This window comes from Archocentrus centrarchus, chromosome 5 (assembly GCF_007364275.1).
Source record: "Archocentrus centrarchus isolate MPI-CPG fArcCen1 chromosome 5, fArcCen1, whole genome shotgun sequence".
Lineage (NCBI taxonomy): Eukaryota > Metazoa > Chordata > Actinopteri > Cichliformes > Cichlidae > Archocentrus > Archocentrus centrarchus.
The window spans coordinates 16,687,085-16,702,664 of NC_044350.1; the positions used below are offsets into that span (position 1 = coordinate 16,687,085).

The window sequence follows — 15,580 nt, forward strand, 5'->3', positions numbered from 1 at the left end:
TCGAGTGAATTTTATCACATTGCAGGTACCAGTATTAAAACAATGATAGAGGGTTCAAAACAAACAGTGAAACAATAAATTATGTGCAGTCAACCTCATGCAAACCTTTCCCTTCCTCTTACATGGTCAGTTCAGTTTTTGGGCATAATTTAGACTTTAACTAATCTTAAAATAACAAATATGGACTGGATATGAGTCCGGCTCATTCAGTAATCTCTCATGTATGTTTTCATATAGCAGAAAAAAGTTAATAATGACAGAAACATTCTATAAATTTATACAGTGCACAAAAATATCAGACATCAGATATGTGATTTTCAGGATTATCAGAAGGGCTGTTGAGTATTTTACATGAAATCAAAATTAAAAGCAAGCCATTTCAATTGCCGTATTTTCCGGAGTATAAGTCGCACTTTTTTTCATAGTTTGGCTGGGGGTGCGACCTATACTCCGGAGCGACGTATATGTGACATTTATAACACATGAACCAAAATACTCCAGCCACTTGACATCTCCGTGAACTGCAGCTTTAAGGCAGTCTTGTGTAACCTGTGGGCGCAGTGGATGATGGATGGAGAGCACAGCTTAACGGCAACTGGGAGAATGCGCCACCCAACTTTCCTGGATTGGATGGATCAAGAAAAAATGGGCTTCAGTGACAAACCATCCTGTTGGGATTCAGAAAGGCTGGAATAATTGGAACTGCAGCTGACGACGAGTCTGACTAACGCGACACAGAAGAGGAAGCGGCGCTTCGTCTACGGAGTGTACGGAGTTGTTTAGAAGTGACACCGAGGATGAAGAATTCAATGGATTGATGGTTTGGTTAACTTGTTAGTATGTTCTTTATGCTATGGTTATCTGAATAACTTAATGTTACGTTAACATACCGAACACGTGTTCGTTGTGCGTCATGTAGCTGAATGTGTTACGTTAGCATAACGTAGGCGTAACCGTGTTCGTCCTGTTCTTTAATCCATTATTATTTTAAATTGCCGTTCAAGATGGAATTTGTGCTCTGGGTCTCGGATTCTATCACCCCCCCCAAAAAAAGTGCGACTTATAGTCCAGTGCGACCTATATATGTTTTTTTCTTCTTTATTATGCATTTTTTGGCTGGTGCGACCTATACTCCGGAGCGACGTATAGTCCGAAAAATACGGTATCCTGGATTTGCGCCACAGTTTTGACATGGATGCTGTACTGAGTAAAGCTGTAAGTGAGTGATTTGGATGAATACACAGAGAAGCTATGGGAAGCTGCCACAGGACTGTGGGAGCAGACTGTTAAATCCTTGAAGGCTGAAATCAGCCAGCGGTTGCTCGTCTTGAAAGTCACTGTCAAAAAAGATTGGGTTGTTGAGATACGTCAGGAGATCATTGGGCTCTGAGTCTGCAACAGAGCCATTCAGCATAGGATCAGGGTCATAAGCTTCCAGAGGTGGCGTCACAGGAAGAAGATTCCCATCTTGTTCTAAGAGCAGAGAAGGAAAAAGGTTTTTTTTTTTGTTGTCATGGTTGTGTTGTTTAGTTATGCTTTCACTGGGGAAATGAAAGTGATAAAAAAAAGTTATGTGCGCTGCACACCCCAAAGGAGGAAATACAGGCTCATACTGTAGGAACATACAGAACCACAGGAGCGGATTCTGTACAGCACACTCAAGTTACAGCTGATTTAGTTTATGTATTTTTTAAACTTGCAACAGCTCAGTTGAAATAATACTAAATACAAAAATTGCATGCTCAAAAGAACAGTTTTGTGTAAGCAGCTCTTCAAAAAGATGAGCAGTTTAACCTTCAATAAAATGCTAATCTGAAATGTCAGTGAAGAAAACGAACGAGATGCAAACGAGATGACCTTGATGGGGAATTCAAACAAATTTAAATCAGGTATGGTTTTTGATTTTTATGGATGGAATCAAGGAACATTTTTTTTTTAATTGCACCATAAAGTCAAATGGTGCCGATATAAACATTACATTTTTTCACTGTTTTTCGTAGAAATTAAATAAACAAAATAAAAAAATAAAATGTGATTTCATTCCAAGTTTTAGAAGTGAAGGTATGTGGAATTTGTTACTTGAAAATGCATTTCTTTAACTAAAATACAACAAGAATCTACTGTACATGCAATGACACTTAATATTAACTACTGTATTAATAATATATTATTTGATTTCAGTAGTAATTACAGACCCCATGCAATGTATTTTAGTGTAGAAAAACCAAAAAGCATAATGAAAAAGGCTGTATTATCAAATCTGTTAGTGACAGTTTTGCTTAGCCAGAACACTTCCACACCAACATGTTATGTTCCCTACAGCAGATTATGGCACATGTGCAAGCAGTTAATAAAAAAAAAAAGCAGCCAACATTCCCAGAAGGCTTCAGTTAGTTCAATGATAAAAAAAAAACAAGCTGTCACCTGACATCTACTGTATTCAGACAGCATGCTCGACACTGATTTCTTAAACCACAAGACCAAAATAGAGATGGTGGCAGAGATCTTTGATGAAGGGTGAGTAATTTGTTTGACAAGGTCTTAAGCTGGATTGGACAGCAAGGAGAGGCATGACTCACCAGCTGCCTCTCCACACAGGCCATTCATTGGCTCCAGGCCTTCACCCTGTGCCATGTCAGAGGGCATGGGTGACCTAGCCTCCAGTGTGTTCCTACATGACCAATGATAAACAGTCATTACAACCATTAGCTCATAACATTAAAAAATGTGTGGGTACACTACTCTTGAAGTGAAGTGCCTTTTAGGTTGTTGAATTTAAGGGATGGGTTTTGTCTTTAATTCAAACAAGCAAGCTGCTATAAACCAGCCTGAATGTATATGAACCGTATACTTACTCCTTGGAAACAAACACCAGCTTGGTTTTGATGTACTTGATGTACGGACTGTCCTCTGAAAAAGAAAGAGGTTAAATGTGATTTACTGTGTCATGTGCAGAACTAACACCATCAATATATGACAAACGTGTCCATTCAAAATAGCACTCTTACCTCCACTCTTTTCAGTGTAATATTTTCCAAAAGCCTCATCTTTGGGAGTGTTGGGATACAGGTAGAGCAGAGGATTTTCTGGGACATTTTCAGCTTCTAAGATCTGGAAATTTCGAATGATTTCATGGAAGGGAATCTGGGAAAGGTCGACTTTGGTGAAGGGTTGGACTGTCTTTACATCAGGCTCACCTGAAACAGATGGCGGATGATGTATCAAAAAGGTTACCCTGGCTACTGTGATAGGCAGATTAGTTGTATTTCTTTCTGTCATGCAGCAATTGAAAAACATCTCACCAGTCGCAGTGATTTCCACCCAGGAGAAGGTAATTCCCCCAATGACACTTTCACTGAAGCGCAACAAGAATGTGCCTCTCTGTTTCCTCTTCAAGAGAGACTTCTCTTTGCCTTTGGTCACAAAACCCATGATGAGGCTGAAGCACAAAAAAAGTTTTATTCTAAAAGGCAAACAGTTCAGGTTTCACAGAAATTGAAGTTATGAGCTCAACTGGTCCATGTATATTTGTAACAGAGTTATCCAGATTACAATAATGACAGTTTGATATTGTGGCTGGATTTTTTTAATCTTCTTAAAGATTAATCCAACACTGTTGTCAAGCTTTCAAATACAGATGGCTACTTTTCTTATAACAGAAGCGAGTTGATAAATCAGATTTTAGATGAGAACCTGAAGTGTTTTTCAAAAACTACTATGATCAAGTGGAGCTGTCACAAATTAAGCTGCAATAACAAGAGTTAGCTATTTGTTCCGTATGGACAAATAACATACAAGGTATAGCACTGTGCAAAAGTCTTGAGCCACCTCGTTATGGAACTAGACTTTCTTGTAATTTTTTTTCTAAAGTGGTCTTGAGCAATAGTTCTCCAGGCCTTCTGAAGCTCTTTCAAAGTTTTTCTTTGGACATTGGCTGCTTTTACACTCAATCTCAGTCCAGTCCTTGTACCTGACCATTTTCAAAGAAATGTTTTTTGTTTGTTTGTTTTTTTAAGCCACTTAACACTGACCTATGAATCATTCAAGCATAAAAAAGACACCTAAGCATTAGTAAACATACCCATCCCTCCACAGATCCTCTAGGTATGTTTTCACCATCACCAAGATGCCATCAAACCACACCCAGAAAGTGTCAGGCGTATTCTCCTGTAACACAAACAGTGGAAAATGTAATTTGGCCAAGCCTACAGGTATCATTCATTATCAATAAGAACTGAAAATCATTCTGGCAGCTCAGCAAAGGCTGCAATAATCACTGAGATGTATTTAAATGAGATGCATTTTCTGGTGACTGGTTAGGATTTGGGCTGCAATGATTCACTGAGCAATTCAAATAACTAAATTATAAAATTTTTTCCTTCGATGCTTTAATACGCAAACCTGTAGCACTTAGTATCACGATGTAAGCGCAAGCATTTCACCCACATTTGTGATTACAAATAGACGAGTACAAAATCTCTAACTATCAAATGTCATACTGCGCATGCGTTAAAAGACAACATTCCTGCCCAAAGACGGCAGATGGAGAGTGAACGTAATCAGGTAACAGATCATTTAATGTTGGAGTTATTAGAATCAGACAGTTTAATATTGTGTTATGTTCTATACTGCTGCTCTGGCTTCCAGAGCATTTCTATTTTTTTTTAGTATGACATTCAATAGTTAGAGATTTGTACTTGTAAATTTGTGATTTGTACTTGCATTGTTGCAAATTTGTAACTTTGTAGCTTGTATTCGTAACTTGTAAACTTGTATTCTCAGAGATAAAACCTCTGATTTCACATGTATGCATGAGTTGGAAAACACAGAACAAATACAAATCTTAAATTTATGCAAGTTTTTTGACTTACATTTATGAATTTAGACTCCTACGCATACATTTTTTATTGACAGTTACCTTACCCCATACAATACTGTCAGAACTCTTTTTTTGTGTCCTACTGATGTAAGAAAGCCTTCCAAGAGGACAAAGCAAAGGCTATTTGATTTTATGCCTTAGTTTAATTTGTACGTATACATTAATGTATTTGACATTACTGTACTTGTGATTATTTATTTTTGCATTTTAAAATGTATTTCTTTAAAAAATAAGATTTGAATATGGCATATAAATACAATTAAAGGATTTCGTTTTTTTTGACAGATGTAAGCCATTAAACTATCAAAAACATGGAAAATGGAAACAAATGACCAGTTTGTTTTAAAAGACCTGTGTTTTTCTCTCTTTTGAATATTTATAATTGCACATTAATAAGAAAAAAGTATTTTTTATCTGATTACTCGCTTAATTGATGGATAGAATACTCGATTACTAAAATAATCGACAGCTGCAGCTCTAGTTTGGATGAAGGTTAATTAATTAAGATTTTAAAATGAAAATTGTTTTTTAGGTCTTAATATTCTTACCTTGCAAAATTTTGACCATGCCACTTTGCAGGTGTCATAGTTTGGCTTTTTCCCTAGTGGGATTTAAAACAAAGTTGCACAATTGTAAGTTTTACTCATTGACATAACCTGTGATTTCAAAAAAATGTTTACAAGCCATGAAAGACAGAATTATGGGCTTCTTGTGCTACTATCTTTAAATGTAAGGTGAAGCATTTTGCAAATGCAAGATACAAAGTGCTTCCTAGTACCATGTTTAACACAAAAATTTATTTAGCCCACACAAAAGAAAAATCACCCAGAAGCAGAATGAAGCAGAATATGATGGAAGAATTTACCAAAGAGCTTGTTTGCAATCATTTCCAGCTGAGTATCATCCAGGCCGCGTTTAGTGGCCGAGAGAAACTGCCAGCTCAACATCTCTCCGAACTGAGGCCAAGTAGCTGCAGGAGTGTTGGCGAAGAACATAACATCCTGGAAAAGCAGACATACATACACAATATATACATGATTACTTCCTGCTGGCCTGCAGCTGTATTACAGTGCAACTTGACTGCAAAATGCTACACAGTATGTGTGCCAGTAATGATGACTTGTCACCTTGGGATCCTGACTGATCATGTTGAACCAGAGGACAGAACCCCAGGCACTTTGCTGCTGGCTGGAGTTTGAGATGATGACCACAGGGAGGGAGGAGGCCTAGGGGTAAATGGTAAATGGACTAGTTCTTATATAGCGCTTTTCTACTTTAGCTGAGCACTCAAACCGCTTCATACAACACGTTTGCATTTACCCATTCATACAGCTTACAGTCTAACATTCACACACATTCACACTCCAACGCTTGCATCAAAGGGCAACTTGGGGTTCAGTATCTTGTCCAAGGATACTCTGGCATGCAGACTGGAGCAGCCAGGGATCGAACTGTCAACTTTCCGATTAGTAGATGACCTGCTCTACCCCCTGAGCCGATGTTTTAGCTGATTTGAATGTTCCCATCTCACAAACACGTCACTGTCCAAACACTGAATCACTGAGGTAACACATAGGGCTTATTGTCCATGTCCATAATTTTCCAAGGTTTAACAAAGTTGAAGTAAAATAACTCTGATTTTAAGGTTGATTTCATTTTTTGTAAAAGTATTCTCTCTTATAATGAGAAAATACGCAATTTGTCAGGTGGGGAATAACATGGGAACTGAGTCATCAGATTGATAAGCGTGAATAGTTCATGTATCCAGATCATATCCCAATCAAATATTACATGTCCATGGACAATAGCGACATACTGCAACAAATGAAGACATGTCTTTTTCAGCTGAGATATGGCAAAGAATGTGCATTAAATGGAGTTTCCCCATGTTAAATTCAAATTTTGTTGTATGTATAATGACAATAAAGTTCTATTCTATTCTAAATCCAGAATCTGGATTGGATCGAGATGGTATTTGGTTTGGCACTAGTTCTTCCCAACTGTGTACCAAATATCAGATGGATCTGATTTTTTTTCTTATTATTATTTTGCCATATGTGGAGTCTAGGGTATAATTGGCTGTTTTCGACTACTTTTGATTTTATCTTTATATTTCACCTTAAAAACTATTTACCTTCCCTTGTTTGGCATCTTTTTTTTCACCAAAAATTCAAATGTGCCTGTGCAGTTATATTTTCATTTTGACATACTGTATTAACCCATTGGACAAAAAATCATAGAGATGGGAGTAGAAAAATGATAGATTTCTTACTGTGAAAACCACAAACATGTTTAACAAACAATTTTTATAACTTAAAATACAAATATAAGGTATAGGGTCACTGGCGATTTTGCAAATTTGATATGAATCGCACTTGTAGTTTTGCTGTAATATTGTTAACAAAGCAACAAAAAAACATACAGACAGACAAATATACCAATTATTGGGCTGAATAATCTGTTATGAACGCAGCCATATAACATGAAAAAAGCAGATGAAATTTCACCTGCAGCTCAACTGAAAAGCCTTTCAGCTCAAATACAGTGTTGAAGCAGATGATATGCAGCTCCTCTGTAACACTCAAAGAAATCTGTCCACAAAAAAAAATACACAGATCATTATTATTCTATTATAGCTTAACGGTAAGAAGAGATGTATCTGAAGGATTGCCAATATTAACTCACATCACTGACACCTTTGCCACCACCTCCAGATTTCTGCTCCTTCAGAGTCTACAGACAAATAATATTAAGTAAACAAATTATACACATGACAGTAAAGGCTGTATATTGTTGTAAATTTTAGTCACTTAATTACTTAAGTGCAGCTGATGTATGTGCATACATGAAAACAATGATTGTTATATATTAGGCTTTGAATAATTTGCATGCCACAATTGTATAAAAGGTTTTGTATCTAATTGCTTCTGAATTCTTTATTAATCACCAGATGTCTGAAGTCTGCCACCATGCCTCCACTCTGGCTCTCAGCCATGTTCAAGGCCTTGGTTTTGGTCCCCAGGACATTGAAACGACGATACCTAGCAACATACAAAATTTACTTAAAACAAGTTCACAGCTAATGTCAAAGTTCACCATGGCCTCTGAAATACTGCCTCATATTTAAGTTGTGTAAAAATACTTACCCTTTGATCTGAGGAGCTTCCCTAAGGGCGAGAGCAAACAGCAGCAGTGACCACAGGGAGGTAATAAGCATCATCCTCTAATGTTTGAAATGAAGAACTAAAGGCTGGTAGTTTGTTCTAAGCGTAATAAAAATAACGAAAAGTCTGAAGGAGACAACTCACTTGTCCATGGATACGTCCACTTTCATGGAGTGATTCAGTTCAGGAAACTTCACAAGAAGTCTGAAATGGTTAAGCCAGGTTGAATATGTCAGAGCTTGAGAAATACAAAGATGATGAATACAAAAATGTAAAAAAGGGGGAAACCAGGAACACTCTCAAGGTTACAGTGTGGAAGACAGACCAAAGAGACACGTAGGAGGAAGATATGAGATGGCTCTGCAGAAAAGCAATAAATTATCATTATTCTCTTCAATTTTCTCACATTATTTCAGAACTGCTTCCATGTTTACATTGGTGGAACTAAAGCCCCCCTAAAACACTCTCTGTATTGGTCTGTTACTATAAAGATACAACAGCTTGATATGCATATTATACTAATAATTACAGCATAGTATTACTAAATGCTGATTAGTGGCTCCATAGTCTGGCAGTTGACACATTGTCCAAACAAGCAAAAAACAATCCAAGTTCAATCAAACTTGTGGACAAGTAAGCAGCTGAAAGTAGCTTTATTACTAAATGCTGATTAGCTCATCTAAATGGCACACTAATTTCTGTGCTGTATATACTGTAGATATGACGACAAACAAGTGTGGCACTGACCTGGCCTTGACAGAGAACTGCACATTTGTGCGGAGAACCAAAGATCCTTTCCCTTGCGGCATGGATGGCTGAGTCTCAACCACAAACGAGCTTCAAGCACCAGCAAAAAAAAAAAAAAAAGAAAGAGAGCGAGAGAGAGAGCATGTCAATAAATTTCCTAAAGAATACATAAAAGCACAAGAGACATTCATAAACAGAGCCCCCTAAAAGAGATACCTCTTGAGTAAGTCATTTAGAAGAGTGTCTGTTCTCTTCTGCAGTGCTGGTTTTTGGGCCTTCACTGGGTCATTTTCGTAGGACACTTTTCCAACTAGCTCTTCCAACTTGCCAAGAAACTCCCGCACCTGGAACAGACACACCGCCACACAGGTGAACCTAGAAAAGCAAAAGAAAAGAGCACTGAATTTCATGCGGGAAAAAAAGACTTTGGAAAAACAAATTCAACTCAAAGAATGAATGAACATACCAGTTTTCTAGCTGATCCAGGCAAACATTGTCTGGAGCACCAATGCAGGCTTTCTGCTGCCTCCTCTGCCACTCCACCAGCTCCTTCTTCACCAGCAGGTCAATGAGGTCGTGAGTCTTGTCCAGAATATTATTTAGGCCTGACAGTGTGCTCTGCGATGAGACAAAAATTTTAATAAGAAATAAATTGAAAGGAAATGTTAAGAATAGGCTTAAGAATATTAATGACTCTATACTGTACCTTTCTGGCTTCATTCAGTCTGTTGACAAGAAGCTGAAGCCCTCTAATCTGTTGATTCTTCAAGGCCTCATCTACCACAGCTGCACAAGAGTTTCCATGGTGGGATGACAGTTTCCATATAACACAGACCAAAACAAAAGAGAACATATAGCTCTGATTTAAATATAATTTAAATGTATTACTCATTCTCACAGATATTGGTGCATGCAAATATAACCAGATTGTTTTGATCTGCTTACCTTCCAATTTATGAGTTTGGTATTTAAAATCAAACTCATCTTGCTGCTCCTCCAGACATATCATTGTATGTTCCATACACTATAGCCCAAAAAGTGTCCAGAAAAAAAAAAAAAAAATCAAAGAACTGTGACATGTTTAATCCATATAATACAACATGACAACACAAAACAACATAATCTGCACCTGCACTTCATTCCTCAGGCCAGCTAGTTTACGTTCCAGGTCCTGTTGGCTGCTTATCTCCATGGCCTCTTGCTCGACATGCAAAAGCTGGACCTATGCCAAAGCAAAAAGGGGGGAGTAATATCAAGATCTCTTTGTCTTTCAGAAGAAACACTGGGTGAGGCTGTCATAGAGAAAAAAAAATAAGTGAGAGTGGCACTTAAAATCTGTTAAGGGAAAAAAAAAAACTTTTGAGCCCACACACTGTTTCGTGGTTTTTATTCAGCACATGCAGCTCCTCCAAGTAACTGCCGGACAAACTAAAACAGGACAGAATTTTACATTTGACTCCTTAAAACTTTGGCTTTAGTTTTTAAACATGTAAAATTAATTGCAATACTACAAACACTAAAACTTGCTAATCGCTGAGTCATACCAGAAAAACAGGCAAAAATGGAATCTGGCAATGCATCAGTGGATCATGTGATAAATCATTTTCCTTTGAAAAAATTTCACATACTGGTATATCCAGGAATCCATGTGTTGAGTCATTTTTTTCTGTTGCAATATGAATAATTGCTTTATTTTGGCCACTATTTTAGCAGGGTATTACTATTTTACAGCACATTCTAAATACCTAATGCCTTGTCTGGATTTATTTCTTCTCATATGGCACTTAGCAACACTATTAATAAAAGTGGTTATACATAAAGTTGTTTTTTTTTAACTTCCATGATGCGGCACACCAACCTTTTCAGCAAGTTCAGCACTCTCCAGGATTTCCTTCTCTTTTTCCAAAAACCAAAGAATTGTGGTTGCCAAAGCACACGGTTCATCCACATACCTCTGTCAGTGAAAGAGAGGGAGGTCACATATGTTGAAAAAAAAAAACTCTTTTATTGTCATGTTACAAATCAAGTTACTCAGCTGATAAAGGCTTATTAAAGGGTCAATGTTCACCAGTGGATCTCTAAATACACCTTGCTTGGCTTATTTCACAAGCTAAAATACTCTGACTAAACAGGAAATTCTGATCATGCAAACCCATATACAACCATGCAAATCATTATAAATGATGGTGGCGCTGGTGGTAATGATTAAGGCAAATTAATTCAAAATTGCCATTTCCAATTTAAAAGAAAGAGGCCATTGTGTTGCTTTACTGTCCTTTACTGGACACACCTGAAAATTCTGCTTATAGCGTCTAATGTTGTGCTGCAGTAAAAATGACTCCTCCTGGACAAAGCGGCTGTGTTGGATGTCCAGATTTTCAAGCAGGACCTGGAACAGTACCATAGCAAAGGCATCGTCCCTTGCTGCTCGCTGCCTGCAGCACAAAACATAACACAAGAACTTTACAGCCAGCCTCACTTACAGTAATCCTTGAAACTGGTTGAACCATAGGTTGCCTTACCAGTCCTGCTTCTCTATCCAAGCTGCCAGGTAGTGCCGAACATCCATGGGCAACGCATCTCTGTCATAGAGCTCATGTAACTGCTGTCGGTACGCAGGAAGCTGCCACAGTCTGTCCCACTGTGCCATCCTGAAGCACACAAACAGCCAGGAATCACATTAAAGACTGAAATCCAATGAACTGCAGTGAATGTGTGTCTATACCGGGTGCTAACCTGCTATTCAAGAATGCCACTATTTTAAAAACACCGCCATTAAGAGTAAAGTTGACGCGTTTGTACCAGTATGAAATCAACAGCTGAGCAAACAACAGGTAACAATACACCAAGTCCTTATTATTGTGTGACATGAAATACGTGCAGACTGTTTTAAAGCGCAATTGAAAAGCTAAACCAAGTGTACTTTATTTGCTGGTTAGCTATCTGATTGAAAAACGGCAGAAACCACAAACACGGCTCGGCCCAATGATAATAACCCAGTACTCACCTTACTACAAGCTGTCAGCACGAATCCACTGAGATATATCTTAGTAGTTGTCCGCTAAATTAAGACAATTTGCATAGCTAGCTCTTCCGTGGGACTACTTTTGAACGCTGGTAAAACAAAACAACTGCCAAGAGTAAGCAAGCGTTTTCCCGTCGCGTATTTTACTGCTTTTGTTTATTGGATATCTACCTATCCCTCCCAACTGGAACCCAACGCATAAACGCCAGGTGCCATTTTGGCTCTGGCAGAACTACTATCAAAAGCAGTTAAAGAGCCAAAATGTCGAGACAAGACTCGCAGTTTCCTCACGCGTTCAGACTCAATGGCTGATTGGTCACTCGGAGGAAAGGACCGCGCACTCTGCTGGAGGATTTTTCTGTCAATCTCTCGTGTGGGGCGTGGTGAGCAAAATAGAAACTTACGGCCCTGTTACCAAGATACTTTTACGAGAAATGACGTCGCGAAAGTGACAAAGCCAGAGGGGAGCATGTGACTCACAAACAAGCCTCAAAACATAGACATACATACACAATAAAGGGGCTATTTCCAAGTGCTTTTAAAATTATTAAATGTATAAATATTATTATTATTACTGTTATTACACAAGGGGGACAAGAAGCACAAATACAAAAATAGACTGATGAGCAGACAGTGGGCAAACAGAAGTTCTCCACACATGCCTCTCTGATAGCAAAAGGTTGTTTTTTGCTTGTTTGTTTTTTACTTAATATATTTTATCTTTAGTTAATGATCAGGTTATTACTGTATGCAATACTGTAATAAAAATTGCAATTAAGAGCAAAAATACAATTTTTTTTTTTTTTTTTTTTTTTGCAATGCAGTAACTTATCAGTAACAACAACTGTCTTCTGGGATTTGACTACCGTTAAAATAAGAAGCTTGACCATCATTTCTTCCACATATGAGAAACCGCGGCCCTTTGTGGATATTTCTAATGCAACAGCTACTTTCAGCTGCTCCCTTGCTCATATGGGGTCGCCAGAATGGGTAGCTCCCCATGATCTTTTGCTTGTTAGGCGACAATATACGGTATTTAATCCATTAATTTCCTCAGTTTCCACTCTCACCAGTAGATGTCACACTTCACTCATCTCAGAAATGAGGACGCCAGTTTGGATTTTGATTAACTATGAATCAAATGCGCCATGCAGGAAGCCATCATCAAATCGCTGTGAACAAAAGACTGCAGAAATTCTGAAGATTTGTTTCTAAGTGATCATAATCTAATATAGTTTTTTTGTTTGTGTGTGTGTGTGTGGGGGGGGGCTTAATTAACTGAGCTTTATCTAATTAAAGATATTTTGTTTCTTCTCCTTTTCCAGTACATTCAGAGTGTGGCAGGTTATTTTAAGCTGCCCGATTCAAAATTTTCACTTAGATTTATTGCGCCAAAATGATGGTAATAAATGCTCGTTTAATTACCAACAAGTCATTCATTTTAAATGACTTATTTTGTAGAGAGATGCTGGATTTTATGTTTATTTCGGAGACATGGCAGCATGAAAATGAAGTCTGTCATCTCTTAGAACTTTGTCCTACAGACTGTTCTTTTTTATGCTCGCCTCGGACTTCTGGCCGTGGAGGTGGGACTGCTGTTATTTTTTTAAAAAAAAAAACATTTTTATGTCACTCGATTCCTGCATACTCCTATAGCTCTTTTGAGATGATCACAACTAAAATTGGTCGGGAAAATCCCCTGTACAGTATCTTAATATACCGACCACCAGGACCTGCTTCGTCTTTTCTCTCTGATTTTCAGGATTTTTTATCCTCTACCATTAAATTGGGGAGAATGATTATTGTCGGGGATTTTAACATTCATACTGAGCGTCTATGGAGAAAATCTCACTTACATGTCCATCGTCTATACTTGAAGGATCTTTTAGCTCACTTTAATAATTCTGTTAAAGATGCGAGGGCTTCCTACTTTTTAAGCTGGTTATGAGAAGTAGAGGAAATCCAAAGGTGTTATTTGACACCATTACTGATATCGTTACACCTGCTCTACCCTCTGTGCCAATTTTTTCAAGTGAAGATTGTAATAATTTTCTATCCTTTCTGATAGACAAGGTCAGTAATTTAAGATCCAATATTTTCCCACCCAGGTTTTTCAATAGCCATTTCTCCTCCAGCCTGGTCTGTTACTCTAGAAAGTTTTTCTCCTGTTTCCTTACCTGAGCTGATAAAATTGGTTGAATCATTGAAAATATCTTCATGTTCTCTGGACATCCTGCCTGCACCACTGTTCAAAAATGTCTTTCGTCACATCAGTCCGTGCATCCTTTCCATAATTAATACGTCACTAGCCTCTGGCCGTGTTCCAGCTTATCTTAAGACTGCTGTTATTCATCCTCTTTTAAAGAAATCTAATCTTGACACTACTACCTTTAATAATTACAGACCAATTTCTAAACTGCCTTTTTTAGCTAAGATTTGTAGCTAAGGTTGTAGCTAACCAGCTTTCAGCCTTCTTAGAAAAACATAATATTTTTGACAAATTTCAGTCTGGCTTTCGGAGAGTCCACTCTACGGAAACAGCTCTCCTTAGAGTTTCAAATTACGTTTTGTTGAGTAGTGATGCAGGAGAATGTTCTGTATTATTGCTGTTGGATCTCACGTCTGCCTTTGATACTGTGGACCATACAATTCTGCTTGATAGGTTGAAACACTGGGTTGGTGTATCAGGATCTGCTTTGAAGTGGTTTGCCTCCTATTTATCTGAACGATCCTTTCATGTGGCTACTTCTGATTTCAGGTCCTCTTGTGCTTATGTCTCTTGTGGTGTCCCCCAGGGCTCTGTTTTTGGGCCTTTATTGTTTCTTTTATACCTACTCCCGTTAAAGCACATCCTGGGTACCTTTGACGGAATTTCATATCACTGTTACACTGATGACATTCAACTTTATATCTCCTTTAAGCACGAACATTTTTCTAGGCTACAGATGCTACCTTTGTGCTTAGACTATTAAAACATGGTTGGCAGACAATTTTCTCCAACTTAACGAGGATAAAACGGAAATACTTATCTGTGCCCCAGATAGATTTGTGCCCAATATAATGGAAGCCTTAAGTCCCCTCGCAAAATTTGCTAAGTCCTCCATTAGGAACCTTGGGGTCACATTTGATTCTGCCTTCACTTTGGACACTCACGTCAAGTCTTTGGTTCATTCTTGTTTCTACCACCTAAGGAACATTGCCAAATTGAGTCCCATTGTGTCACACTCAGAACTTGAGATTGTCATTCATGCATTCGTATCTTCCCATCTGGACTATTGTAATGCCTTGTTTAACTGTCTTAGCAAAAGCTCTTTAGAACGTTTACAAGTTGTTCAAAATGCAGCGGCAAGGCTTCTTATGAAATCCTCTAAGTATTTTCATATTACCCCGCTACTGATCAAGCTTCATTGACTCCCCGTGAAATTCAGAATCCAGTTTAAAATTTTAGTTCTTACTTTTAGAGCACTCCATGGACAAGCACCTTCTTACATCAGTGAACTCCTGCATCCATATACTCCCATCAGATCATTGAGATCATGTGACCAGGGTCTCCTGGCTATACATCCATCAAGACTCAAAACGAAAGGAGACAGAGCTTTTGCCTCTGTGGCCCCCCCGTCTGTGGAATTCTCTCCCAGTCTCCCTGAGAGCGGTGGATTCGGTGGCATCTTTTAAAGGACAGTTAAAAACTCATCTTTTTAATACTGCATTTGCTTAAAGTTTTCTTTGTACTTTGTTTTACTGTTGTGAAGCACTTCGTGGCAG

The 15,580-nt window shown here is 38.1% G+C and overlaps 1 protein-coding gene across 2 annotated transcripts; it reads right to left on the bottom strand.

Annotated features, from left to right (window-relative positions):
- Nucleotides 1-1,044: 1,044 nt before the first annotated feature.
- Nucleotides 1,045-12,516, bottom strand: LOC115780114 (signal transducer and activator of transcription 1-alpha/beta-like). Of its 2 annotated transcripts, XM_030729109.1 has the most exons (24): nt 11,798-12,510; nt 11,313-11,441; nt 11,081-11,225; nt 10,649-10,744; nt 9,920-10,012; nt 9,736-9,814; nt 9,497-9,576; nt 9,257-9,408; nt 9,007-9,165; nt 8,791-8,880; nt 8,188-8,247; nt 8,026-8,046; nt 7,827-7,920; nt 7,565-7,612; nt 7,387-7,470; nt 6,007-6,105; nt 5,745-5,880; nt 5,428-5,480; nt 4,082-4,167; nt 3,303-3,439; nt 3,009-3,197; nt 2,856-2,910; nt 2,580-2,671; nt 1,045-1,473 (listed from the first exon to the last, which is right to left on the bottom strand). In XM_030729109.1, exons 2-24 carry the CDS (start codon nt 11,438-11,440, stop codon nt 1,250-1,252), a joined length of 2,400 nt encoding a protein of 799 aa, XP_030584969.1. In that variant the 5' UTR covers nt 11,441; nt 11,798-12,510; the 3' UTR covers nt 1,045-1,249. The 2 variants fall into 2 exon arrangements, with proteins under 2 accessions (XP_030584969.1, XP_030584970.1); XM_030729110.1 differs by lacking the exon at nt 2,580-2,671 and having other exon boundaries at nt 1,279-1,473; nt 11,798-12,516.
- Nucleotides 12,517-15,580: the final 3,064 nt, after the last annotated feature.